This window comes from Onychostruthus taczanowskii, unplaced genomic scaffold, assembly GCF_017590055.1.
Source record: "Onychostruthus taczanowskii isolate IOZ18803 unplaced genomic scaffold, ASM1759005v1 scaffold50, whole genome shotgun sequence".
NCBI classification, from domain to species: Eukaryota; Metazoa; Chordata; class Aves; order Passeriformes; family Passeridae; genus Onychostruthus; species Onychostruthus taczanowskii.
This window is the reverse complement of record NW_024502569.1, coordinates 4096118-4121239: the sequence shown is the minus strand read 5'-3', so window position 1 is coordinate 4121239 and position 25122 is coordinate 4096118. Positions and strand designations below refer to the sequence as shown.

The following is a 25122-nucleotide window of genomic DNA, read 5'->3' as shown; positions in this document are numbered from 1 at the left end:
TACACACAGCAGATTAGTGCACAATTCTGCATTTCTCCAGGGATTGCGATGCAGGTTGCTCAGAAGACAAGCTTTGTATCATCCAGCTTCTCCTAGAAACCCCTGGAGTGCTTTGTGCTGAGCTTTTATGTACCATAATAATAACTAAAAGGCCAGGAACAGAACTGGGGAAAAAAAGTGAAAACTGAGACTGAACATTAAGAATAGTAAGTTTTCTTATTAATCTACAGGATATGGCTCAACAGCAATTCACATACAGCCTCAATTATTTAACTTGTAACTTTATTTCAGTGTAAGTCATTGGTATAAAGTTCAATATCTAATTATACAGATACTGGGGATTTTCAGGGAATTTTATCCTTTTTAGTGTCTTTTGCCACTTGGTCCTCAGGTGTGTTTCAAGAGGACTAACACTACATGTGTACCTTAAATTTCTATACAAAAGCACTTCAAGTCTTTGTTTTGTTCTTCTGAATAGGATGCCCAAAACATGCATATTATAGACAGTATAATGCTCAAGGAAATGTTTCCCCTCTTTAAACTAAGGGAGTTAAAACCCCAGGAATATTGATTAATTTGAAGAGTAAAAAGGCCTCCTTAATGCTCATTTATTCTTTGAGCAAGTAAAACACACCCTCTCAGAATTATCAGATTTGATTGCTGTCTGCACTGAAAAGACAAAGATTGTCAAAGACAGCATTTAATTATATACATTTCATAATGCCACTAACTCATCCACTTCTGAATAAGAACTCGTCAACATTAAGAACTGTGTAAACCCACATGCAAAATTGCCATAGAATTTTTTAAATAGAACCAAATTGGCAAGTTTTTGGAAAGGATATTTCAATGCTAAAAAAAAAAAAGTCTAATAAAATGAGCACTTCAAGTAACTTAAATATCTTTAGCAGACATGTCCAGCAAGAGACTCTCTGTAAAAGAAATTGTTCTTAGAACAAAAAGCTAACAAATGGCTATTTAGCCACTAATTTTTCAACACAGTGGTGGGTCTGTGTGAAACATTTTGTAATCTAAATAAAGCGAGTCCATTACAATGTTAAAAAACATACATTAAGCAGGACTGATTAACTATTGCATTTCTGTATTTACAAAAGTGCTTAGCATAACAAAATTACTTAAAAAAATATAAACTTTACCAATATCATTTGGTTCTATGTGTGCTCCTAGACCTGCACTTGGAAAAAATAGTATTTACATTGTTAGATTTAGATAAGTTTCTATAATTTTTGAAGAAATTTAACAAAACTCCCCCCACAAACTGACCCATATCTAAGTCAATTAATTTCATCTGGCTCATAACAGAGCAGGAGCAAATCCTTAAGTGCTGAGCAGCACAAACAATTCTAGCCATTATCTGTGGCATTAGACCCCAGAACAGGCTGCCGACAAATTGGGCAGGTGGAGTTTTCAGAAAGCCAGCGATCAATACAATGAATATGAAACTCATGCGTACAAGGTAACTGCCTTAGCTTATTCCCTGTTGCATATTCATTAATGCAAACACTGCACGTTTTACTCCATTCATTTTCAGTGTGAACATCCCCATAGTTCCGTGTAGAAAGATTGTCAATCTGCTCTTTGGTTAAACCTCTTAAACGATCATCATCATCATCCTCATTCAGCAGGAAGAAGTGGGCAAGCCGAAGGATGGGCAGCGTTCCATTCTCCACTAGGTTGTTTGCATCTTGAGACTGCCTGCTATCTTGGTTCTCACGATTGCGCCCAGAGCGTTGACTACCACCCCTCTGTCCATTTCTTTCCCTGCTGCCATCTACTGCATGTCCATTCCTAGACAAAACCCCACTTGGATCACTGCCATTTGCGGAACTTGAGTTATTCTGTGCATCCGCTAAGTGATGACCACCCCTTTGCACTTCTGAATTAGATTCAGTTTCCATTAAAGAACTCAGCTCTCCAAAGCCTGTCATTATCTGTCTAAGGATTGATCGAAGAGCCACTGATGAAGGTTCCCCAAGCCCAGTTTCTGAAATCCGACGAAGAGGGATCCGTATAGTGCTAATGTAGGTCCGAATACCTGCGCGTTCTGAGCGGGATATCGTGCGCCGAAATCCCCCACTGTCACTTTCAAAGGTAACTGTGTTTTCTGACATTCCTACTCTAGAACGAGTTCTACTGGCAATGCTGTCCCGGTCTCTGTTTTCTCCAGGACGAATTCTTCTCACCTGAAGATCCAGTGTAATAGTCGGGTGCCTTCTGGCAGCAGCTACTGGCCTACTAGGTTCTTCCTCTTCCCAAGTTGTTCGTACGGATGGGGCTACACTGGAAAGCTGGGGAGCCTGAGTGTTACCTCTTGCTTGCTCTTCAGTAGGCTGTGGAGAAGCCTGAGCTGTTTGTCTCCTACTTCTGTTGACCTGCTGTGCATTTCTATCCTGCCTCTGACGACGTTCCTCAGAATGAGCAGCATCACCTTGCCTTTGCAGCGGGGAGCGGCTTCGACTACTTAGGGTAGACCTCAGCCGCAAAATTTCTAGTCTTTGGTTTGTATTCATCCGGGCATTAGTTCTAGCTCTACCCCTTCTGACTCCTGCAGAAGTACCTCTTTCTGGCATTTCTCTTGGTTCAGCAGCAGCCACAGAATTATTTCGTGCAGTATTATTTGTCTGGCCTGTCAGCTCCCTCGTTCTACTCCTGAGCCTCCCCGAGACTGCATGAGAGACTATTTCTGACCTTAATGCCATGGCACGTCTTAAAAGCCTGGTCCTTGCAGCTTCGTTGTTTGCCTCTCTTGCAGCCACGCTCCTTGTCCGTGGGGCTACTGAACTGGCAACTAGCTGACGTCTTCTTTCTACGTAGAGTCTGGTAGCGTCTATATCAACATACTCCTCACCAGAAGTTTCCAAACTGTTATGATCGTGATTTATATTGATTTCAAGACTAAAGCGAAACTCCCCACTGTTTGGATTCGTTCGACTCACAGCTCTCCAGGTTTGATTCCCACTCTGCCCACTGCGAGTGGCATTTCCTGTGCGACGAAACGTGTTAAGCCATTCAAGCAAAGAGTCGCCGTTGGAGTTTTCCCCAAGAACTTCAGAATCTGAGAGAAACAAAGAATTGCAAACATTCATACAACTGCATGCTCTGCGTAGTACAATGCACTCCAAATCCTCTTCACTTGCTAGGCTCTTACTTCAGACACAATACAGCAGCAGGGCGCCTACCTTGCTATGCTAATGTACAAAAATGTGCTCTATGGAAAAATGTCAGCAAAACTTACCAGTTCAACCTAGAATTTTTGTCTCACCAGCAGACTCAAAGAGATATTAATATGCCCAGATAGCCTCTTCTGAGCCAGTGTTCAGATTCAGGTGGTCCAGAGATGGTTGTATTTATCCAATACCTGCTCCTTGCTGAAGTTACCAGTTTGGGAATATTTTAACAACTCATTTTGATACAGCAGGAAAAGGAATAATAAGTCTTGTCTTCTTTTGGAATTTTTTTTTTTAAATGTTTCCTATAAGCAGTAGAATAAATGATCACAAAATCATTAAGGCTGGCAGGAACCTCTGGAGAGAATCTAGTTCAACTCCCCTGCCAAGGCAACATCACCTAGAGCAGCTTATCCAGGAACGTGTCTGGGTGGGATGCATGGTTTGAACAATTTTCTCCTTTTGTGCAAACATACTCTTTTCCTATTACAATACCCACAGCTCCATTTTCAAGCCTTCTCCAACTACACCCTCCGGAACAGATACAAGTGTTGTGGTTACAGCTAACTGTGTATAAAGCAGGCCAACTGTCATGATCACCGTGAAGATTTTTCCCTTGAAGGGATCAGATTAAGTTCTCTCTACTCCATCATCTCTCTGTGTCCAGGAAACTTCCAAGAACTTTGGTATTTTCATTTCTGAGCTGCCAATTCCTCTCCCAAATCTGACTAAAACTGGCCAAATGAGTAAGCCAATATTTCTGGGGAACTGAAGACAGTGCATAAAACACAAGCCTCACTTCACTAAAACAAATGGAAATTAAACAACAGAAGTGTCAGTGGAGAGACTAACTAGTTTCCAATTAACTTCTTTTCCAACTGCTCTAATACGTAATAAAAACCTCTAAGAACTGAAAAAATAGTATTTTTTGTGCTACTACATTTACTAGCAAAGGAAAATGAGGGAAAAAGGAGCAAGTAATTTGTGATTAACAAAAATGAGTTCTCATCAAGTATTTCAAGTTTGGTTTTATATCTTTAGGAAATCTCTCACTTTTAAACAATCCCCAGAGGCACAGTGAAAGAAAAAAAAAAAAAGAAAAATTAGTGTCTCTTAAGTATCTCTACAGAACTGTACTTATGCACCACATACTATGTGTCTACATATATGAATAAAGTGTTTACCTCCAGCAGGTCTACCTTCACCTTCTCTGTTATCCAGATCAGACTGTGACGTCAGACGCTCCTTAGCCCCCTCCAAACGCTGCTGCAACTCTTCTGCTGTTATTTCTCCTGAATTAATTTACATTTTGATAACACTGTTAGACAAGACACTATTCCTACCTCTATACAACCATGCAGAAATAACATTTTCTATCTTGAATGAAAATCTTCAGAAGACAGACAAAACCGATGAAACCAGAAAGAAAACAGCACTAATGTGATCATAATGCAGATATCAGAGGCAGTAGGTGGTGGAGTGAAGAAAAAGATGCTGAATGTGTTGACAGCATGCCAGCTTCCAGTAACACTTCAGAGGCCCCCAAAACTGCCACACATCAACTTGAATGTACCAAATGTTAATTATCTGGGTTTGGACATTCAAATGCACCATCTTGGCATACAGGTGAAGTGTTATACTTTTGTTGCATATGGAGGATTTCTCCCTTTCTACAAAGCCACAGAAGTCAGGCTGCTTGAGTCACAGTACCTCATGTGGTGCCTAACAGCAGGAGAGTTACTCCACTACACTTCTACTGAAGGTATGCACATCTTACCAGGAGTGCCAAGCAGGTTTCGGTCCCTCATTAACCTGTAGTCCTCCTCGTTGAGCTCGTTAATGAACTGGTAATAGGCCTCCTCCCTGCTGAGGCGCTCCAGCTGCCGCTGTCTCTCACCTTCACCGCTGCGCTCCCGTGAAGGCGCCTGCTCATTGCCATTTCCCGCACGGTGTCGGGAGCGATCCATAATGATAAAGGCAAGCTGTCCTGGATAAAACCAGAAGATTAGACTGCTCAGGAATTACAAGAAGTATTTACCTAATTTGTAGTAAAACATCCCCAGCACTTTCAAATAAATTCGTTTATTAATAGTTAAAGATGATTAAAGTGAACCAAGCTACATGTTATTTGCCAAGACAACAGGGTAGTTTTATTCAAATATATAAATACTTGTAGCTTGCTGAAGAAGTTTCAAGCCCCCTTCCTCACTGAAAGGACACACTGGTTGGTATGGCATCTTTAAAATAAAAATGAAATGACAGGTTGGGGATTTTTTTTAGCTAAATAATGATATTCTAGAAAGTTAAAGGAGTTAACATAAAATGTATGTCCTTTCTCCCAAGTAAAATACAACAAGCAGTGGGGAGTATTTCAAAACCTGAAGAATAGTTAAAAACGAGGTTTTATAATTATTGGACTGCAATGACCCAGTGTAGACTTGTGACAACCCCAACATAAGACTACATTCGTATTTTCATTTGTAGTATCACCCACATAGTGTACAGCCGACAGATTTCTTTGTGGTGGAATGACTCTTCTGGCATTCTTACTTTATTTGTATATTTCCCTTGCATTCTCTAATCCAAGGATTAGCTAGCAAAGAGACACCCATCTCCAGAATATGGGGTAAAAGGGATGGGCTGTACTTTTGCCACAGTTCTTCATCGCTTACCAAATACTGAACCAGTGGGACCACACTGTTAGAAGGCAAGAATAACCTTCCAGTGTCAAAGAGGCATCATCTCCATTGATTTCTGCATCATTACCACCTCTCTCTGGTTAGGACTCAATCGTCAGACCACTCCTCAACTTTCCTATTTTCTAAAGGAAACCTGTTCTTCCACTCTCTATCTGAAAGACGATAAAGCGTCCTTTCAATTGAGCCTCCTGTTCAACAAAAGGCAACTGCAACACCTGCCGAGTCAGATACCTGAAAAAAGAGATCACTTCTCTACAGATCATCAGGCTAAAAAGCCCCAACCTCACTGCACCAATCTGCTTGCATGTGGGTAAATGCCTTTCTGTTTTATTTGTTTGCTTTTTGTCAATTTACACCTACATAAAAGTCACTTCAAGTTTCGATTACAGGGAAAACAAGGAAAACAGCATTCTAAGCACACTCGTGATCAATAATTAGTCTTCACAGGACAGGTGATGAGACAACAAACAGACCAAACCAACTATTAGATTAATACATCCAAAAAAAAAAAAAAAGCAAATAATTACCAATACTGCAAACAGATTTAAAAAATCAAAAAATGTATTTGCCAACAGCAGAAGCTGGCATACATTTAATATACCTTTCTTACGTTCTTTGTGGGATCCATTCTGATGTGTCCTTGGTTTCATTATCTCCACACCACATGTTACTTCCCCCCACCAGCCCCTGTCCCAGGTAACTGCACTTCTAAACACACTTCTTCCAAATCAACCATCTTCCTCCTGTGTGCAACACTACATTTTGGTACATTTAAAATCTTCTCTCCCAGATCTAACTCATTCGACTTAAAAGAAATTAAATCTGAGTATCTTCCCTTCAAGACATTTTCCATTCCCATAATATTTTTTCTTTTTAATCAATGTTGTCCTCTTGGCTCAGCCTCACAAGCTGTAGATAACTGCTGACTTTGATTTCCCACATGGGCTATGTTCAAATCAGGTCACTTCTGATATCACACTTCTAAACACAAATTTCTCATCCAGCTGTTCCTCTTACTACCCCTTTCCTTACAACAAAAGCAGTTCCCACCCAACCCCCAGCCAGCACTAGCATTACCTTGGCAACACCCATCATGAAAATTACCTAATCAACACTATTACCATGAAAATCCCCAATCCAGACTGCACTGAATACTGAAGTGCCTCTGTCCCAGGGGACTTGACACAGGTGCAGCGGGGAGGGGGAGAAAGAGGATTGATGAAATTAATTCAGTTTCACGTGACGTTGTTACTTAAACAAATGCCTTAAAACAACATGTGGCTGCGTGCCCGACAATGACCATTCTAAGTTAACAGACTTCCCAGGTACATCACTGTACTGCTGCACAGAAGAAAATCCTACATATATTCTTAAGACAAGAAATAAATCCATCACATGTAGTCCCCCTCAATTTAAAATTAAAGTGTGGTTCAAAAGAGAGGTTCTTTAGTTATCAGTTATCCACAGAAAATCTGGAAATCTCTTTGATTTTGTGGGTAGTTAAGGAAAAAAAAAATACTCTTTTGTTGACAACTGTATGGTAGGATGATTAGTCACACTCCCTGAATGACTCACTTAGAAACAGTAAGGAGTGTGAAGTGCTCGGTTGTCCCATCTGTTAAACATAACTCCACGGATGACAGCTACTATCCCTGTTTATCAAATGCCATCAAAACTAAGTACTTTGGCACCTAAAATGTTTTAGAGTTGTTAAAGTTGAAGAGTATTAACTGTATTAACAAAAATGAAGTACATTGCACTAGAACATTTCTGGGTATTGAAAAGTTGAAGGGTATTTACTAGTAAAATGCAAAAAACTGAAATTGAAGTCCACTTATAACTTGGATTACTCCTCCTTTGCAAAGAGGTAAGGGTCGCATGCCAACAGCTTACATTTTCTAGCATTTTCAACCTAAGACTTACTCCTTTAGACCTTCATTCATGATTACTCTAGCCTATTCTTTAAGGTTTACACCTGTTTTTTCATATATATACCTTATGCTTTTAAGTTTCAGCTTGTTTCCCTGAAGTACTACTCCCGGTTCAATTAGGTACTCCTTTTCTAAAAGACTACCACCTGATTGCAAGGCAACTACGGAGTTTAACTGAGGAAGCCTCCCCGAGCTAGAGGGCTATTTAGCATTTCTGTCACACCACAGCCTCCAGGCAGGATGATCTCACCGACTTCGGGAATTAAAAAAAAATTTAAAAAAAAAAAAAAAAAAAAAAAAAAAAAAAAAAAAAAAAAAAAAAATTAAAAAAAAAAAAAAAAGAAAACCCCCAAACCAAACCCAGAAAGCCCCATGCACGAAGCCTGGGGAAGGAGGGGAGGAAGGAGAGAAAAAGGGAGAGTCAGAAGGTAATGAAAACACCGCCCCCGGGCACCCAGCGCGGCCCAAGCCGAGGGCCCGAGAGCGGCCGCCCGCCCCCGCCCCTGGCCGGCAGCAGGGCCCGCAGACGGCAGAGCTGAGCCAGGCCCAGGGCAGGCATCGGCCCGCGACCCCAGGCCGCGGAGCGGCGAGGGCTCCGGGGATTGATCGAGCCCTCGGGCCCGCTCCTGCCCCGCCCCCGCCTGTTGCCGGGAGGACGGGAGCGCCGTGACTGACGGGGCTCCCGCCGTGTCCCGGCCGGCCGCGGGCCAATGGCAGCGAATGGCAGCGGCGCCCGGCAGCCCGTGCCCTCCCGCCCCGCTCCGCCCGGGCTGCCCGGCCCGACCCCGACACCCACCGCCCCCCCGGACCCACGCTCCCCGCCGCTGCCCGAGCCCACGGCTGCCCTGCCCGGGCCGGGCCGCGTCACCCGCTGCGGCAAACTGGGGATGCGCCCATGCCGCCGCCTGCCCCGGTGGGGGGGAAGCTTGCCGAGAGCGCGGCCGGCAAAACCCGACAGCCCGTCCCTGCCTGCTGCCGGCGGCGGCGCGGAGCGGCCGGCTCGGCCCCGCTGCGCACCCCGTCCCTCCCGGCGGCCGCAGAGCCGCCCCCGCCGCGACACCGACCCTGCGTGTGCGAGCGGGGCCGCTCCAGTGCCAATTGCCGTCCGGGTGCCGGCTCCGGCACCGATTGCGGTCCGGGTGGCTACCGGCGCCGCCGGCGCAGGTTCCGTGCGCGAGAGAGGGGGCGGCCCCGCCGCGAACCCCGCCCCCTGGCGCGCACGCGCGTTTGGCACTTTGTGCTGCCTTAGATAAGGAATGAGATTGATTGTGAAGATACTTTTCCCTCTGCTCTCTCTTTCCCTGGCTGCTTGCGGTTTTAAATGAGACTCTTTTCTTTCTTCCGTGACTTTGCCTCCCTTTCTTGTTTACGTCTCCTTCTACAGGAATCTCCCACTGTTTTTTTTTCTAAAACGTTCAAAAAATGATTGCTGGGTGCCGTCACCTCAAGCCGCGATTTTAGTGATTTCCATTGGCAGAGCTTTGGGTGAAAGTTCTCCCACGCGAACCTCTCACAAAATTTGGCCGGTGTTAGTTGCGGACACACCGAGGGCACCCACAGCGTGGTCCCGAGCTGCTTGTGAGGGTTTGTCTCCACGCATCTTGCACAAACTCTATGAATCGGCAAAATGAGGGGATTTGGCCAGGAGGGTGCTTCTGTGTGAAACCTCTACCTCATCCCTCTCACGTCCAAACTGCTCTTGTGTCCAAACTAAAATAAACAAGAGTTTGGGTATTTTCTGTACATGTAGTCTTGATACAAAGCAGCGCTCTCGGTAATGAATGAGGTGCTAAGAAGGGCTCAGGGCCCTGTCGGGGAAGATAATTTCACAATACACCCAGGATTTCTTTATTCTGCTTAAGGAAAAGAGTTTGCACAAGTGTTATATTTAGGTTTGGTGGTAGTTTACATTCCTGTTCTGCCACTGGGTGGTTTCCATGGGACAAACTGACAGCTGGGACAAATTCTTAACACCGAGGCCAGATCAGGAACTACTCTTCGCTCACTGCATTCAGAAAATGGTCATCTCTTTGTTTTCCATGTGCCTTGCTGCAGTATAAATAATTAGTATTCTATTATGAGTCACCTTGCCTGAAGCAATTAAAATATGTCCTTCCTGAAGATCAATTTTTCTTTCATAATAAAAGTCAGAATATGTGGGAAATGGATTTGTAGAGGGTTCTCAGGGCCTGCATATGCACCCATATGCAAACTTTGAGACAAGAAATGCTGACTTGGAAATACCATGGAATAGGATAGATATTGAGAGAGAAATGGAGCTAGAAAAAAGTTTCAAAAGATGGCCATCTAGTCCTGCAAATAAGACTAGATACTTTGGAGAAATAGAACTATGAAAGATTGTAATGGGACCACAAGGGGTAGTTTTAGATGATTGGCTTTAAGGCATCTACAGCATGGCATGGCAAAAAGCTGATAGGCCAAGAAACACTTAGAGTGCATTGTAATGAGGAAATAGTTTGCTTCTGATTGTGGTGGCATGAATTATAACATCTGTGTTGTCTCACCCTTCTCATGAGACTGAAGATGGAATAAAAGCTTTTGAAACACCTTTCAGTTTCACCATCTTTATATCAGAAAAAGGGTGTGTGTGTATATATAAAGATATATAGATATAGTTATGTTTTTTTAAATCTTTTCCTCTCACAGTCTACTTTTACTAATTGTTCCACACAGTGAAACACAACATCTTCTTTGATATCAAGCCCACATACAGACTGTTCATACAGAAGGAAGTTAAGATTTAGATGGGTGAATAAACGCATATTTCCATACCAAAACCTTACACTGAATTAGTTTATTTTCCACTGACCTGTTCTCCAACACAGAATTTGGTGTCCATGTCCTGTTCATAGTGATGTTTCACAACAGTGCACTATAAATAAGTAAAGTACTTGTTCATTTTATGTTGTAGTGTTGATACAAAATGACAAGAGTAGATCTTAGAATATTATTGCACCGTAGCAGTGCTGTCCACAGTGAAACACTCTCTTTGCAACTATAATAAAAATAGCCTGTGGAGGGCAGCAAACCTCAGGCAATTACTAAGTTTTGTAATAAAGAATTTGAGAACCTGGATTTAATTTGATTGTTCCATCTTTTAGGTTCTTTAGAAAGTAGTTCTATTCTCAGCATCCAGGGTTCCAACATTCAATGTACATAGTGTGTCAAAAGAATGGGGCCAGGCTCTTTTTAGTGGTGCTGAGCAATAGGACAAAGGGCAATGGGCCCTTCGAAACTGATGCACAGGACGTTCTACCTGAACATGAGGAAGAACTTCTTTACTGTGGAGATGACCGAGCACTGGGACAGGTTGTGGTGAGAGAGGTGCTGAGAGAGGTTGTCTCCTTCACTGGAGATATTAAAAAAGTTGTCTGGACACAACCCTGGTTAAAGTGCTCTAGGGGACCCTGCTTGAGCCGGGAGGCTGGACCAGATGACCACTGTGGTTCCTTCCAACCTGACCCATTCTGTGATCCTGTGAACACAGAAAATAGATTGTCAGGACGTGACTGGGAAATGATTACTTCCCTTTACATGACTCTTGTTTGCTTGCACGTGGAATACAATGCCCAATTTGGGGGTCTCCAGTAGAACAGTCCTGATATGGAAAATTCCTGATGAATCGGAGTGAGTTCTGCGGAGTGCACTAAAATGTTCATGGTGCTGGAGCTCTCGCTATGTGAGAGAGGCTGTGGGCCCTAGGACTTTTCAAGCTGGAATAATGGGCAGCCTGCCAATACTGACAAGGAACTTGCTGAAAAGACAGAGGCAGGATTTGTATTGAGAGAAGGACAGAAAATTTCACCTGGAGGATAGTCAGGTCCAGAGAAGCTATGGAAACTCTCTCCATAGAGGCTTGAGTGGAAAAACACTCAAGCAACTCGAATTTAAGAGTAGCCCTGCTCTGAGCAGGATATTGTCCTAGATATCATCAAGAGGTCCCTTCCAACCTTAATATTTCTATGATTATATGAAAAAATATAAAGTAGTATTTAATTTCAGGGTTTATTTCCCCTCAGGCAGGGCTGTTCTCAGTAACAAAAGTAACCATGAGTTCATGGTCTGAATTTTCAAGGTTTGTAGAGGCAGAACGAGAGAATCACTTAGTTTGGAAAAGACTTTTAAAATCCCTCCAAACCATTAACCCAGCACTACCAAGTTCCCCCACTAAACCATGTCCCCAAATGCCACATCTGCATGACTTTTAAATATCTCCAGAGATGGTGACAACTGAATATCTGTCAGGAGCATAACATAGGCTAATTGTTACTGTAGGTGGTCGCAAGTCTGGCAAACAGATATTTCACTGAATGCAAGCACAAGTCTCCTACACAGGACCTGGATCCACAGGACTGATGTATGTTGGTTAGTAGCTTGCACTCCAGCGAGATTCTAGGATGCTTTTTTAGATCAATTTTATAGTAAAATATAGTTGAGCGGAAAAAAACCCCAACACATTGCTTTACATAGGAGACTGTAGAATCAGCACTTTACTTATCTGTATTAAGTAAACTGCTTTTTTAAGTGCTGCCACTATTCAGCTTACTCATCTGCACATAAAAATTGCCAGGTTTCTGAAAAATACTCAGAGTGTGCAAGTATGACAATTAGTTTTTCTTTACGTACAGTAAGGAAAAAGTGCCCCACATTATTGTCTTGCCTGCAGCTTTCCCTGGACTAAACAAAAAATGGAAGATGTATAGCACTTACCAGGACTGCACTTTTTCAGTCAATACCAAGCTGGGAACACCTCAGTCACCACTAAAGAATGTTTCTATGGGGATATGGGAAAATTTTAGCAGGTAGCTACAGTTTCATTAAAAGCTTTCTGAAAAGCAAAAGTATGTTCAAATTAGGCAAATTAATAAGTGGAATAAGTGGAGCAGACACTCTAATGGCATGGGGAGAGTGTTGTAGGTTATCTACTTATAAAATACAAAGATAAGAAAGCAAAAATATGAAAGTTTACTTTTCTATATTTTTATTCAGTTTTTGAAGATTGCAAAACAAAGAGCTAGTAGCTTGTTGTACATTTTCCAGCTGTAAGCTTTGCTTCACAAACTTTGACTCTTAGCACTAACACCGTGGCCTCAAGCACGCAAACACACACGCCTCCCAAAACCAGCTTTGCTTTCGGTATTGATGCTCCCATGTTGTAGTTGAGATGGTCACAATACAAAGCAACACTCCATTATCAGAAGGCTTCAAACCAGTTTTTATTACACTATGCATGTTTTTTTTATACATTCCTACAAAACTCATAAGTTTACACTTTACTCATTGGTCAGGAAAGACAAACAAAGTGCTTATTGGAATAGACAGTTGCAGATTTATCTTATTTATCCTTCTCTCTTTCTTGGTTTCTATGCCAATGACCTTGGCAGGAAATTCTTTCAGGGGTAAACATGGATCCTCTTATCAAACTTCTCTCTGGCTCACAGAAATCACTGTAAAACTTCTTCCACACTGCCATACCCCAAGTGACAGCATTTACTTATTGTCGCAATCCAGCCTGTTCCCAGACAATCCAGGCTTTCACCTGAAAAACAATTCTCTGAAATACATTCAGAAATGTTTAATGGTGTCAGCCTTCCTTGACTACTGTCCTTTTTGGTCACAGCTTGCTTTGATAACTGTCTCCAACCCACTGCACGTTACCAGTGCTAACAAGGTAACAGTGGCTTTCCTGTGGAGAACTCAGACATGTTTCACAGGTGAGGTGATGCCAGACAAAAAAATGTCAAAAGTTTGTGTGTTCTGGACATATTAGAAATTACACAAACTCAGAACAGAAGGATATGATAAAGCAAACCATGAATGTTGTTAGAGGAAAAAAGAGAAAGAGGAAAGCTCCAAAAAATCCAACTTCAGGAGGATGTGTTAAGCATATATTTTTAAACTGAGTCCTTAGAGAGCATGAGACAAGGGAATGAAAAACAGGCAGTAAGAGATAAGAAATCCTCTCAATTGAAAGGGCCACTGGGGATGGAGACCTGAGAGTCAAGAATACCAGATCTGATTGTGTCTGTCATTTGAAGAGCGGACCACAAATTAAACTTTTCCTTGAAATTATATTACACTGTGACAGATTTTTAAAATGAAGCACAAAAAGTACACAACTTTCCATGAAAGAGAGTTAAAAGTTGACCTTGAAATACCAATATTTATTTCTCATTATAAAAAGAGCCAAAGTGTGCTTTCTGTTTTAAATCTCTCTTGAGCTGGGGACCATACGTCTCAATTGGTAAAATCAAACATTGGTTTCAGTACAAGTACCTGAGGTAGAAACAGAGTGAAAGTGCAGCAGATTTACAGCTACATTCGTTCTGGAAGGCATTCAGTTCAAATGGTATGCAAAACTAAGGAAAGAAACATTCAAGCAAACTTGTAAATATGCTTACAACAGGACCGACAATCTGGAAAAGAAGATATCTTGGTTGTGGTTTTGGCTTCTCAGAGTTTGTCAAATGGTTGTCTTTCCAAATGCTTTATGCAAATGTGAAACACAGCACAGGTCATCAGCAAATTATCTGGATTGTCTGTTCTTGCTTTCCTTCATGATCTCTTTCTTTTCTAAGCAGAGATTGCTTGTCTTCCACACCCTGCAATGTTTCAGCTTGAGATGGACTAATCCCAACCATTAATTATCATGCCGTAATTGGATCCATGTGGAGGAGTTTGGATGTTCATTGCCTCCACAAAAAAAGTGATTAATAACACAAAGAGTACAAAGTTACAGAAGTGTGGATATTGCTATGTCCCCTTCTGATAGGACTGAGGGTAGTGAGCAGGCCAGAGGTACTGTACATGGTGGGTTTGGCCATGCAAGCTTGGTCCCTTATTGTCCCTGAAAGTCCCCAAAGCCAAGCAGTCCGTGACTGAAAGCAGAGATGGGGCTGAGATGGATGAACTTTGTGAGGTGGATGGCATCTTCCAGATTGTTTGATCTCTGCTGGGCTGCCCTGACCTGTTTCTGTTTGGTTGGTGTAGTGAGGTACTGGGCAATGTTCTTGTAAAATTTAGTTGAGTTGCTGGGCAAATAAAATGTAATTTTGCTGCTTCTCTCAATTGCACTTATTTTTTTGTAACATATGTTTAAGTGCTTTATTCAACATACATAATATCCCTAACAACTACATAGCAACATACTGAAAGTCCAACTGTGGGCATCTGACATGAGTCTGATTGAATGATGCCAGCTTGGGAAACAGGAAATATCCAAATTTTCAGGGATCAGTGCTAATGTGTGAATGAAAATTGAGATTTATAATTGAAAATTGAAATTATTTTAGACAATTCCAGAATGTTGTAGCTTCTTTCAGGAGCCCTCACGTTCTGTGATATCTCTAAGTTAGGGGATTTGAGTGCCTACTTATTTACTCAATGTGCTGCATTCTTGACATGAAACTAAGCATTCGTGTATGACTATTAAAAATGCCAAAAGCTGCAAGTAGAAAGATTGCTGTGGCCTTAGTTTAGTTCCAAGCTGCCTGTTCTACAAAATTACCTGACTGACTTTGTGTTGGGTGGGTGACTCTGGCTCTGTCGGCCAAGGAGAGGAATTGGGAAATGCCCAGTTACTGGTCACATACAAGGGCTCTGCTAAACACAACAGTTTTTGTATTACTTCCCAGCTGATCTCAGCAGCCACACAGAGGTTTGTCAGCACTGTGACATCCATCTGTGTCTTGAGTGCTGTGAGCAGCCTGGGACACCACAATATAAGAAAGACATTAAACTATTGGAAAGTGTCTAAAGCAATGCAACCAAGATGGGGAATGAGCAGCTGAGATCACTTGGTCTGTTCAGCCCGGAGCAGAGGAGACTGAAGGGAGAGCTCTTTGCAGCCAGCAACTTCCTCAGGGAGGAAGAAAGGAGCAGGCACTGAGCTCTGCTCTGTGGTGCCAGTGACAGGACTCGAGGGAATGATCTGAGGCTGTGTCAGGGGAGGTTTAGGTTGGATATCAGAAAAAGGTTCTTCACCCCGAGGGTGGTTGGGCACTGGCTCAGGCTGCCCAGGGAAGTGGTCACAGCACCAGCCTGACAGAGCTCAAGAAGTGCTTGGACAACTCTCCCAGGTCCATGGCATGGCTCTTGAGGATGGTCTTGTGCAGGGCCAGGAGCTGGATTCGATGAACCTAATGGATCCCTTCCAACTAAAAATATTCTGTGATTCTCTGATTTTGTCCGTGTTCACAGTCATGGAATTGTCTTAACTATAGCGATGCTAAGAGATGCTCAGAGCAGCAGGACCAACCACGCCTGCCATCGCCAGCCTGGATCGAGCCGGGGACCGGAATATTCAGTATTCACCGTAGCCAGGGCCCCGGGAAGGGACCGAGCGCTGGTGGCGGTAGCTGCGGATGGCGGGCCCCGAGCCCCTCGTGCCCTGCCCAAGAACTACAGCTCCCGGCATGCAGCGCGGCCCGGCCTCCCTTCGCCTGTACTACACCTCCCGGCGTGCGTCTGCGCCCGCAAGGCACGCCGGGACGGCTCCTTCCACGTGGTGCGCTGCCCGCGGCCGGGGAGGTGCCCGCGGTTTGCGACGTTCGTTTGCGGCAGCGCGCGCGGGCGCGGCCCCGAGAGCCCGCCCGGGGACCGGCAGCGGTGCCGCTCCTGGCGCGGGGCGAAGGGAGGGACGGAGGGAGGGAGCGCCGGGGTTGGGGCTCGGAGCGAAGGGAGCAGCCCCGCCGCTGGATGTTCCGCGGGGCGGCGCGGGGGCCTCCTCCTTCTCCTCCTCCTCCTCCTCCTCCTGCTGCTGCTGCTGCCGCCGCCCGGTGTGTGCGGCGGGGCGGGGCGCGGCTGCCGGGGGCGGCGGCGGCGGATCGCGGCGGGCGCCCAAGATGGACTATGACTTCAAGGTGAAGCTGACCGGGGAGCGCGAGCGGGTGGAGGACCTCTTCGAGTACGAGGGCTGCAAGGTGGGCAGGGGCACCTACGGGCACGTCTACAAAGCCAAGCGCAAGGACGGGTGAGTGAGCGAGCGAGCGGCGCCCCGCGGGACCCCCGGCCCCCCGCGCCCTCCTTCCCCCGGCCGCCTCCTGCCCCACGGGCTCGTGTGCCGCTCCCCGCGGTAGTGCCGTTCTCTCTCCGGCCCTGCCTGATCCCCGGCCGGCCGGCGCCTGGTTCCCCCTGGGTCGCTGCGAGCGTCGGCAGCCCCTCAGCGCTGAGCCGGAGTCGTGTTTCGGTAGCGGGTGGGCTTGGAGAAACAAATTTTGTGCCCGAGGAAAACCGTTCCCTTAATGGATTCTCGTTATGAGTAAATCAGTGGCCGCTTACTCTGTTCAGCCTGATCACCAGCTTCACAGAACGGTTTTTTTGTTGTTGTTGTTTTTAACAATGCCTTTTTTTTTTTTTTTAATATGATTTATTACTTGTAGTCACCATTTTGGGTCGTCTTGCTGGCTGCTTCAGAAGCCAAAGTCTGCTCGTGCTTTTGGGGCTTTAGAATGCTTTAAACCACCTTTGTGTATGACCAGTTCTTGTTATAGACCTGAGTTAATTAATTTCTTGGCATAAACATTTTGAAGAAAGACCTAATGAAACTGTCATTTAGGTTTGCCTCTTCCGTGACATGGCATCACTTGCTGAACAGCGGAACAATAGGAAGTAGGGAGCAGGAGAAACGGGAGAGGCAAGGGTTGTTCTGTAGCAGGTTCCAAATTTTGAATTGCATCTTGTCTTTCACTTAAAGTCTCACCGCAGTGGTGCTCTCCATGCTGTCATTCAAATAAGGTGCATTTCAAAATTCTGGCTATTATTTTTACATTGGATAAATAAACTTCTGAAGCAGGCAGTGGTCAGTCATGGCCAAAATACAATCTGGTTGTGTTTACATAAGCTTTTGATTCTAGAAAGAAATGCTCTGGCTATTACCTAGAGAACAGCTGTAGTGAAAATGGTTGCACCTTGTCTTGTCTCCGTCTTAAACATGCTGATATTAATTGCAGCACAGTTACTTCAGCCTGAATTTTCTTTGATGGTAGGAGTCAGGTAACTGCTTTTTTGCACAACTGTTATATTTGGATCTTTCCAGCTGTTCATAGGAAAAAAAATCTTATCTTGCCCAAATTCTTTCTATTCTGGGAGGGCCAGAGTTAAAAAAAAAACTGTTGTAAGTGTGATAAGCTGTTGCCTCAAGTCTCCTTATATGCTGGCACCAATGCTGCTGATACAGCCAGCCCTGGTTTCTGTGCCCATACAGAGATCTGTAATAGGAAAAATAAGTCGAGGTACTGAAAGATACAGCTACATTTCTAATGTTTATGTCAGGCAGCTTTGCAGCTCTTCAGCATGTTGGACTGCAGCAATGTGTAGGGAATTCAGCGTCTCATACTGCTGAAATATTTCTGGTGAAATTATCTGTCTGCTTGATGTTGTTTGGGAGAGAGTGTTTGAAAATGCTGCTGTTTTGAGAAATTACAGGAAAAAATGGAATTGTTTGCTTTAAAAATGGATAGTTGCTCAAACGTGGTTTTACAGTAGCATGTATATGTTTTTAAATCTACACTCTTGTTGATGAGTGGGGAACGGTATTTGATTAAAGTTTGGGGAAAAAAATATGAGCAATGTATATTGTCTCCTTTTTTCTTTGTTGTTCATTTAGTGCCTTGTTTCCAATCCCTTTCCATAATACTTCCCATTTGCCTTTCTGATTTCTGAAAACTTTTTGTTTTAGATAGCCTGTGTAATTGCCCTTGGACAGTCACTAAAATATGTAAGATAGAAGCCTCCAAAGATGCTTTTGTAGCTTGTAATACATTTGTACATATGTGATCTTAAATTACAAGGGTGGAATTAGGATTGAAGTTGAAGGTTTTGTTTACATCCTTTTATCCAGAGGGAATCAGTTAAATCAAAGAAGCAAATAATATTTAGTAATAACATTTAATGTTCCTGAAGCTGTAGTAATAGATGAATGGATGTTATGTCCTGTGGTGGGGAGTACCTGCAACAGAGTTCAGTATTTGTTTATTAGTACGTGCATGTATTCAGAAAATACTCTTGCATTGTTTTAGTGTTCCCTAAATGGTAAGTAGTGATGGATCAATAGTTTTTTAGTTGTTTCTGGAGTCTATACAGCTCAAACTTTCTTTTTTTATATTTCCCTTGAGCTTACCAGCATTCTTTAAACTTTGCTACATTATTCTAATTCTTAGTTTAAATAGCACAAATCTTCTAAGATATGCATGGTAATTTTTAGAGTACTTTGTAGAGTGGCACACAGGACTGCAGATATTTTGTTAACAATATTGGTTCAGCTTTTTCTTAAAGACATTTTCTACTATGGATGACTAAGAGCTAGAAGGATCATAAAAAATAACTAAATTTTAGTAATTCAGTTTGTGCAAATGTATCTTCTAAGGCCCTTGGTGATAAAACCCAGTTAAAGAATACTAGGAGCAGTACAACTGCAGTCTTCACCTCCTTTTTTTTTTATTTTACTGCTTTACAGGTTTTACAGCTGCCTCTGAGGTGCAGTAAGGCAATTGAAAACTAGATAGCAGCTGTGTATCCTAGTTCTAGGAAGAAAATTGCATCATTGGAACTACATAAGAATATTTTGGAGGACAATGTTTCAGGAATCTTGATGGAGTGAGAATCCTTCTAATGAAGGTGTCCTGTAGTATGTGTGCTGGTGACCAGATGGGAGTGTAACCAGGGTTTCTTTCATGCCTTGCTCCAAGAAAAAAGCCCGTCTAGCCCTGCAGTGCACTTTGCCACAAGGTGAGGCTTGGGGTCTCGACTGGTCCATCTCAGAGGATCACAGGCACAGCTCCATGGACATTTCTCACATATTAACTGCCAAACCTGACCCAACTGAGCACCAAATCAGCTGAGTGACAATGTCAGGCATCATATTGAGCTCTGTCAGATGCACTGCCTGCAGCAAAATGGTATTCTGGAGTTTTTATTTTAATCTCTTCTATTTTAAGTTTGTGGTCTGTCTAGGTGGTTCAATCTTCCTGGCTTTTTATTGAATGGTGGTGTCTTTTTCATCAGTGCAGTACCTGCAGTGGGCTCTAAAACCTGCTTAGAGGAAAATCTGAGTTGATGGGGTTTATTCTTATAGTAGAAAGGTGTACAAAGAAGCATTTGACTCTAATGGGGTTTATTTTTATAGCAGAAAGGTGTACAAGAAGGCATTTGACTCTAATGGCGTACACTGGGAAGGGAACACAGGCATGGCATGTTAAGCATCAGTCTTCAGATAAAGGAACTGTTGCTCATCTCTAGTGTTTGTAGGATACTTCACCTTTTTTTTTTTTTTTTTGGTCCAGAAAATGTCAGTTTTTTCCTGCATAAAAGTTGCCTTATGTGCCATTTGGGTGCTCCCTCAGGAATGCTGCTCGACCCTGCTGTGAAATGTGCCTATTTCACTTACGCTGGACTTGGAAAATATGCCAGCAGGTTTTGTTTGGTGAACTGGCATGCAGATCTACTGCTTTTACTTTTTTCTCTGCAGCTCCCTAGGAGCTGAGTGCCAGTCACTGGCAGACTGAGGTGGCAGGACACTGGGGTCTCTCGTGCAAGCCTGGCTGCCCAGCTTGTGCAGCACAGGAGGTACAGCCTGTCCTGGGGCTGGCACCATGTGCTGGGCACGTGGTCATGTCAAAGCCGCATTCCCAGGCTTACTGGGATTGGTCTTCCACTGCTTTCTTGGCTCTCCTCTCCCTTTTTATGGTACAGCTATAGTCAGAAATCTGAGAGAAAAGCCTATTCTGTGGAGGAAGGCTGACTGTTTCAGTGGCAATTTGGAGTGTTTCTAAATAATAATTTTTCCTGTTTATTGCATGTGATTTGGATGAGAATAATAAACTATTGAATGTCCCTGTTAGACAGTACCTAACTTTTTAATTACAACAGAAAAAAATTATAATTGAAGGTCTTGAACTGTAAAAATGTCCCCTGGTGCTTTATTGAAAGCTTTTGTAATCTCTGAAAGAGACTTGAGTGGTGAGACTGAAGGTGGGAAGCCAGTGCTAAGCGAACTGGTGCTGTCCTAGTTGTTGTCAGGAACTCTGAGAAGTGATGTTGGTCCCAAACGCAAGTGGGATTGGACTTTTTTTTTGTGTGTGTGTGTAATTTCAGCATTTAGAGTTCTGTGTTGGAAGTATTGCTGTAGGTAGGGGAACAGATTATTTAATTTGAACCTACTGACACATTGTAATTGGCATTATGAAAATACAACTTGCATGCTTCAAGCAGTCAAATCTAATCTCCTTCTTTTCTCCCCTTGAGGATCTGTATAAGTTGTAAAAGAAGCAGAATGGTGGAAATCTAGTAGATGTCCAGTCAGTTTTTGGGTTGCATAATCTCTAATATGACATGTCATAGTTTCTACCTACCAATTAAAAGGATATTGTAAGACTTTGGATTCTCTCTCAAACTCTTGTATAAAGAGAAACTGAAGGGATGGGGAATATTTGTCTTGGAAAACAGAGAAGGCAGAACCGTTTAAGTTAGATAAAATAATGAATGGGTTGTGTAATGTGCAAGATTCTTTTTCTATTCTTGTTTCACAGCATTTGAAGATGGATGACCTGGAATGTTTTCGGAAAACATAAAATATTTTAACGCAGTGTAGATAAACTGCGTAACCTGTAGTTGAATGGAAAAGATAACAGCATAGTGTCTGTTCTATAATGTTGTCAAAAGCAGTCACTTCTGACCATCGTTACATGTTCTGACTGTTGTAACTGTGAAGTTAAGATGCTCTCTTAGAGGTCAGGCCAAGTTCTGTAGTGGGTGCAGAAGAGCCTGCTTTTCCTTGCTTCAGGAATTCTGAGTTTTGATGCTGGTTTTTTTTTTTTTTTTTTGTTTTGTTTTTTTTTTTGTTTTTTTTTTTTTTTTTGTTTTGTTTTTTTTTTTTGTTTTTTTAAACACTAAACCACTTTCTAGCCCTTCATAAGGTGGTTAGGAGATTAGTTTCAGTTTGTCTGTGTTTGTGAGTGTGTATTGATTGAGTTACATTGGATAAGTAATCACTTACTTTGTCAAGGTCTATATGAAACTGATATTTACTGAGAGGTACATGTTGGATTAAGTCTTCTTTTGGCTTAGAGGTGGGGTAACTGAGAGGCGTTTTAAAAACTTTTGTTCTATTTTTAGTCTCATGTGCAGGGTCAGACAATACAGATGTTATAATTTATACTATTACAATTAGAAGCTAACTATTTTCTAATTATAATACATTATAAGTGTTTCTTGGCTTTGAGAATTTTCTACAAATTAATTTCCCATGTTACATAGAGTATATAAATTTCCAGACAACTCTTGTTTTTTCTCAGTGGTGATTTTGTTGTTTTTGTTTTTTTGCTGAATGTTTGTGTGTTGATTTCAACTGTTTTGACCCGAAGCAGTTGGTGGAGATTGCAGGCAGGTGGTGAGAACCGCAGAGCTGGCATGCAAGCCTTTGGCTTCTGACTCCTGTCAACAGTGGTGTGGAATTTCTAAATGCCACAAACTTTATTTATGTTTGTAATATGTGGTATTATCTTCTTAAAATATATGCCCCGAGTCTCTTTTGGATCCTTCACCATAGTAGTTACAAAGTTCCTAATTAAACTGTATCTACATAATGAAGTAGGCATGCCAGATTGCATAAAGTCTTGTGCTCTTACATTTTTCTGGTCAACCACTCTTTTAACTGCCTTCCATCTTCTTCCTTCCCTTCTCACCCAGTTACATGACTCCAGGCTTTATAGGTTTTTAAGGTCATGTGGTTGAGAGAGTCCTGCTTTGGCCTTTGGACCTTATTTGGTGTGATCTTTTGTTATCTTGTCACAGATGTGTTGATTTATTTTCATACCCCGCAGCAAAGGTGAGTCGGTGTTTCATTCCTATCTGAAGCTTATGACAAGTACAGAGACGAGGCTATGAAAGTAGTGCTGCAAAACAACAAAGTAAAACACCGAGGTTTCCATCCATTCTGGATTTACAAATTACAGTAATATCTGTAAATAGTGGGGGCATGCAGTGGCTGTCACATGTATGTGACTTCCCATTAGAGAACAGTGGTTAGTTTTTGAGGGTGCTGATTGTACAGGAGGTGCATGTTGTCAGAGAACAGTGCTGCTGATAAAAGGCTTGCTTTTCTTTCTGGTAGCCTTGTACTGTAAAGCAGCCTTGAGTTTAGAGTAGAGAAGCCTGTGTTTTGTGAGTGGATGGGAATAAAGTTTCAGTGCTGTACCTTTCATGCTTCTCTCCCCCCACCGTCCCCCATCTTTTCTTTGTGAGCTTGGCAAGTAATGCTGCATGTTACTGCTACGTGCAGGCTGATAACCATTCAGGAGGGTTTTGTGTTCTGGCTGGCTAGCCTGCTGTTCTCTCTTGTCTCCTCCAAGGCTCAACAAATGGTTTCTGAGACCTTGTCAAGCCCCATAATAGCACATTTGGGATTACAGCCCTAGCCTTATTCATAGTTACAATTTTTTGTTAGGCTACTTGTGAATGAATTGCTAACTTCTGTGTGTTGAGGCTTCCCATTTGAGAGATAGCTGCTTGAACTTGGAGATCACTAGATGATCTTTAAGGTCCCTTCCACCCCAAACCATTCTGTGATTTTATGAATAAATATATTGAATTTTTTACAGAAGCATATGAAGTTCTTAGTAGCTTATGTAGGAAAGGTGCTGGATAGACCATTTAATATTCTGCTTTTTTTTTTTAATGGAGGATTCTACTGATGTTGCCCTATTTCATGTTTTTCTTTTGCATATCCTAGTGAAAGACTGACTTAATCATAGGAATATTTGGATGCCAAAGAGTGCTTGTAAAATTGTGTGATACTCAAGCAAAAAGATACTGCTGTTCAGAAAACAGTTTCTATTCAACAGCTTCTTAACAACCTTGAGTGTTAAGTGGTAGTATGGCAAAGCATATTGTGCAGTCAGTTTAGAATTTGCAGAAAAAGAACTGTGTAAGCCATGATTAAAGCTGCAGATACTTCTGAAAGGACAAAATGTTCGAGAGAGCATAATGATTTTCTCAACTACAGATGCTAGCCTAAACATCAAAAATTAAAATTATCCTTGAAAAAAGGCACGTTTTGTGAACAGACAAGAACACAACTAAAGGTCACTGAAACAATCTGCCTGTTTTTCTGGGAAAGCTCTGCTGTGTGCTTGTAACACCTTGCATACAAGATGTTGACATTTGAATAAAGGACACTTGAGAGTTGCTCTAAAAATGAAGACTCAATTCATTGCTGTCTGTGTGAAAAATAAGTGCAGCTGAGAACTTGAAATACAAAAGGATCCGAACTGCAGAAAACTCTTGATTCCACTTTGTATTTCTGGCCAAGATACATTTTCTGTGAGAGGCATAACCTTACCCTGTGAGTGGGGAGCCTTAACTTCAGATGTACTTCCAATTACGATTTGCATTCAGATAACTGGATAATCCCACAAAGGAAGCCTTAGAAAGTCAGGTTTCATCAAGTGTGTTTTCTCACAGAACTACTGTGCAAGGTACGGAGCTTAATCAAAGCAGCTGGAGCAAGCTTTACCTGGGGGGACTTGAAGACAGCAAGGCAGCAAACTTGTCCCTGACTGTAATTTGAATCTTATCTAACTTTTTGTACTTGAACAGCTTGGCTTTCAAAATCTCTAGTTTCTTTTTGGGTGAACATCAATCCTATTAAAGCAGGGCTGAAAAAAACAACCCCTCGCAATTAAATGTGCTAACAGTGCCATTCACTGTTATGTTAGTTCCGTTGTATAAAAGCCCAACTGGAAGCTTGTGTGACTCTGCCAGATGAGTGTCAGATAGCAAAAGACGTTTAGAAAAGACCAGCTATTGCAACACGGGAAGGTCTGTGGGTAGAGTGTAAGGGTAGGGGAACAATATCATTAGGACTGCATTTACATCTGCCTGACTTGTTTGCCTGTGCTGTGTTGGATCAGTGAGGCTGCAAAGCAGAGAATACAGCAATGAGCGGCTTGTTAGACTCATTTAATTTAGGTGCTGCTTTTGGGCGGGGAGGAATGCCACGACAAAACCTTCATGCTAGTGAGTAGTTGCTTAGAGAAACAGATAGGGCATGCACAGCGGGGGGATCAACTTGGGACGTGGCCTACAGCAGGGTGAAAGATTAGATGCAAACCGATACTACCGAGGACTGTGACAAACATGGCTTGTTCTTTGCTCCTGGCATATGCTAAATCTATGCAGGGTTAAAAAACCTCCTGTTTGAAGTACCACTTCAGTTAAAAAAGAAAATATGAGGGGTGGTGGTGGGAGGAGATGGCCTCTGAAAGCTAAAAGAGAGCCAAGATGGTG

At 42.7% G+C, this 25122-nt stretch overlaps 2 protein-coding genes across 6 annotated transcripts in view; one reads left to right on the top strand and one right to left on the bottom strand.

Annotated features, from left to right (window-relative positions):
* Window positions 1-265: 265 nt before the first annotated feature.
* On the bottom strand, window positions 266-8988 carry RNF6 (ring finger protein 6). 4 transcript variants are annotated; one of them, XM_041416014.1, is made up of 5 exons: window positions 8883-8922; window positions 6489-6630; window positions 4966-5175; window positions 4373-4480; window positions 266-3076 (listed from the first exon to the last, which is right to left on the bottom strand). In XM_041416014.1, the coding sequence occupies exons 2-5, from the start codon at window positions 6535-6537 to the stop codon at window positions 1365-1367; spliced, it is 2079 nt and encodes a 692-aa protein (XP_041271948.1). In that variant the 5' UTR covers window positions 6538-6630; window positions 8883-8922; the 3' UTR covers window positions 266-1364. The 4 variants fall into 4 exon arrangements, with proteins under 4 accessions (XP_041271948.1, XP_041271947.1, XP_041271949.1 ...); XM_041416013.1 differs by lacking the exon at window positions 8883-8922 and adding an exon at window positions 7883-8071; XM_041416015.1 differs by lacking the exon at window positions 6489-6630 and having other exon boundaries at window positions 8883-8988.
* A 7390-nt stretch (window positions 8989-16378) lies between these two features.
* Window positions 16379-25122, top strand: part of CDK8 (cyclin dependent kinase 8) — a 69677-nt gene continuing 60933 nt past the window's right edge. For both annotated transcript variants that reach the window (XM_041416063.1, XM_041416062.1), the window contains exon 1: window positions 16379-16810. In XM_041416063.1, the coding sequence (XP_041271997.1) occupies window positions 16683-16810 (128 nt within the window). In that variant the 5' untranslated portion in view covers window positions 16379-16682. The remainder of the gene's footprint in view (window positions 16811-25122) is intronic.

Bases quoted from the DNA above. Each gene is read 5' to 3' on its own strand.
- RNF6 (XM_041416014.1), bottom strand. From the start codon at position 6,537: ATGAAACCAAGGACACATCAGAATGGATCCCACAAAGAACGTAAGAAA. The intron at 5,176-6,488 runs GTATATTAAATG...GGTTTTATCCAG, and splicing joins CCACAAAGAACGTAAGAAAG to GACAGCTTGCCTTTATCATT. The intron at 3,077-4,372 runs GTAAACACTTTA...TGTTTCTCTCAG, and splicing joins TGAAGGTAGACCTGCTGGAG to ATTCTGAAGTTCTTGGGGAA.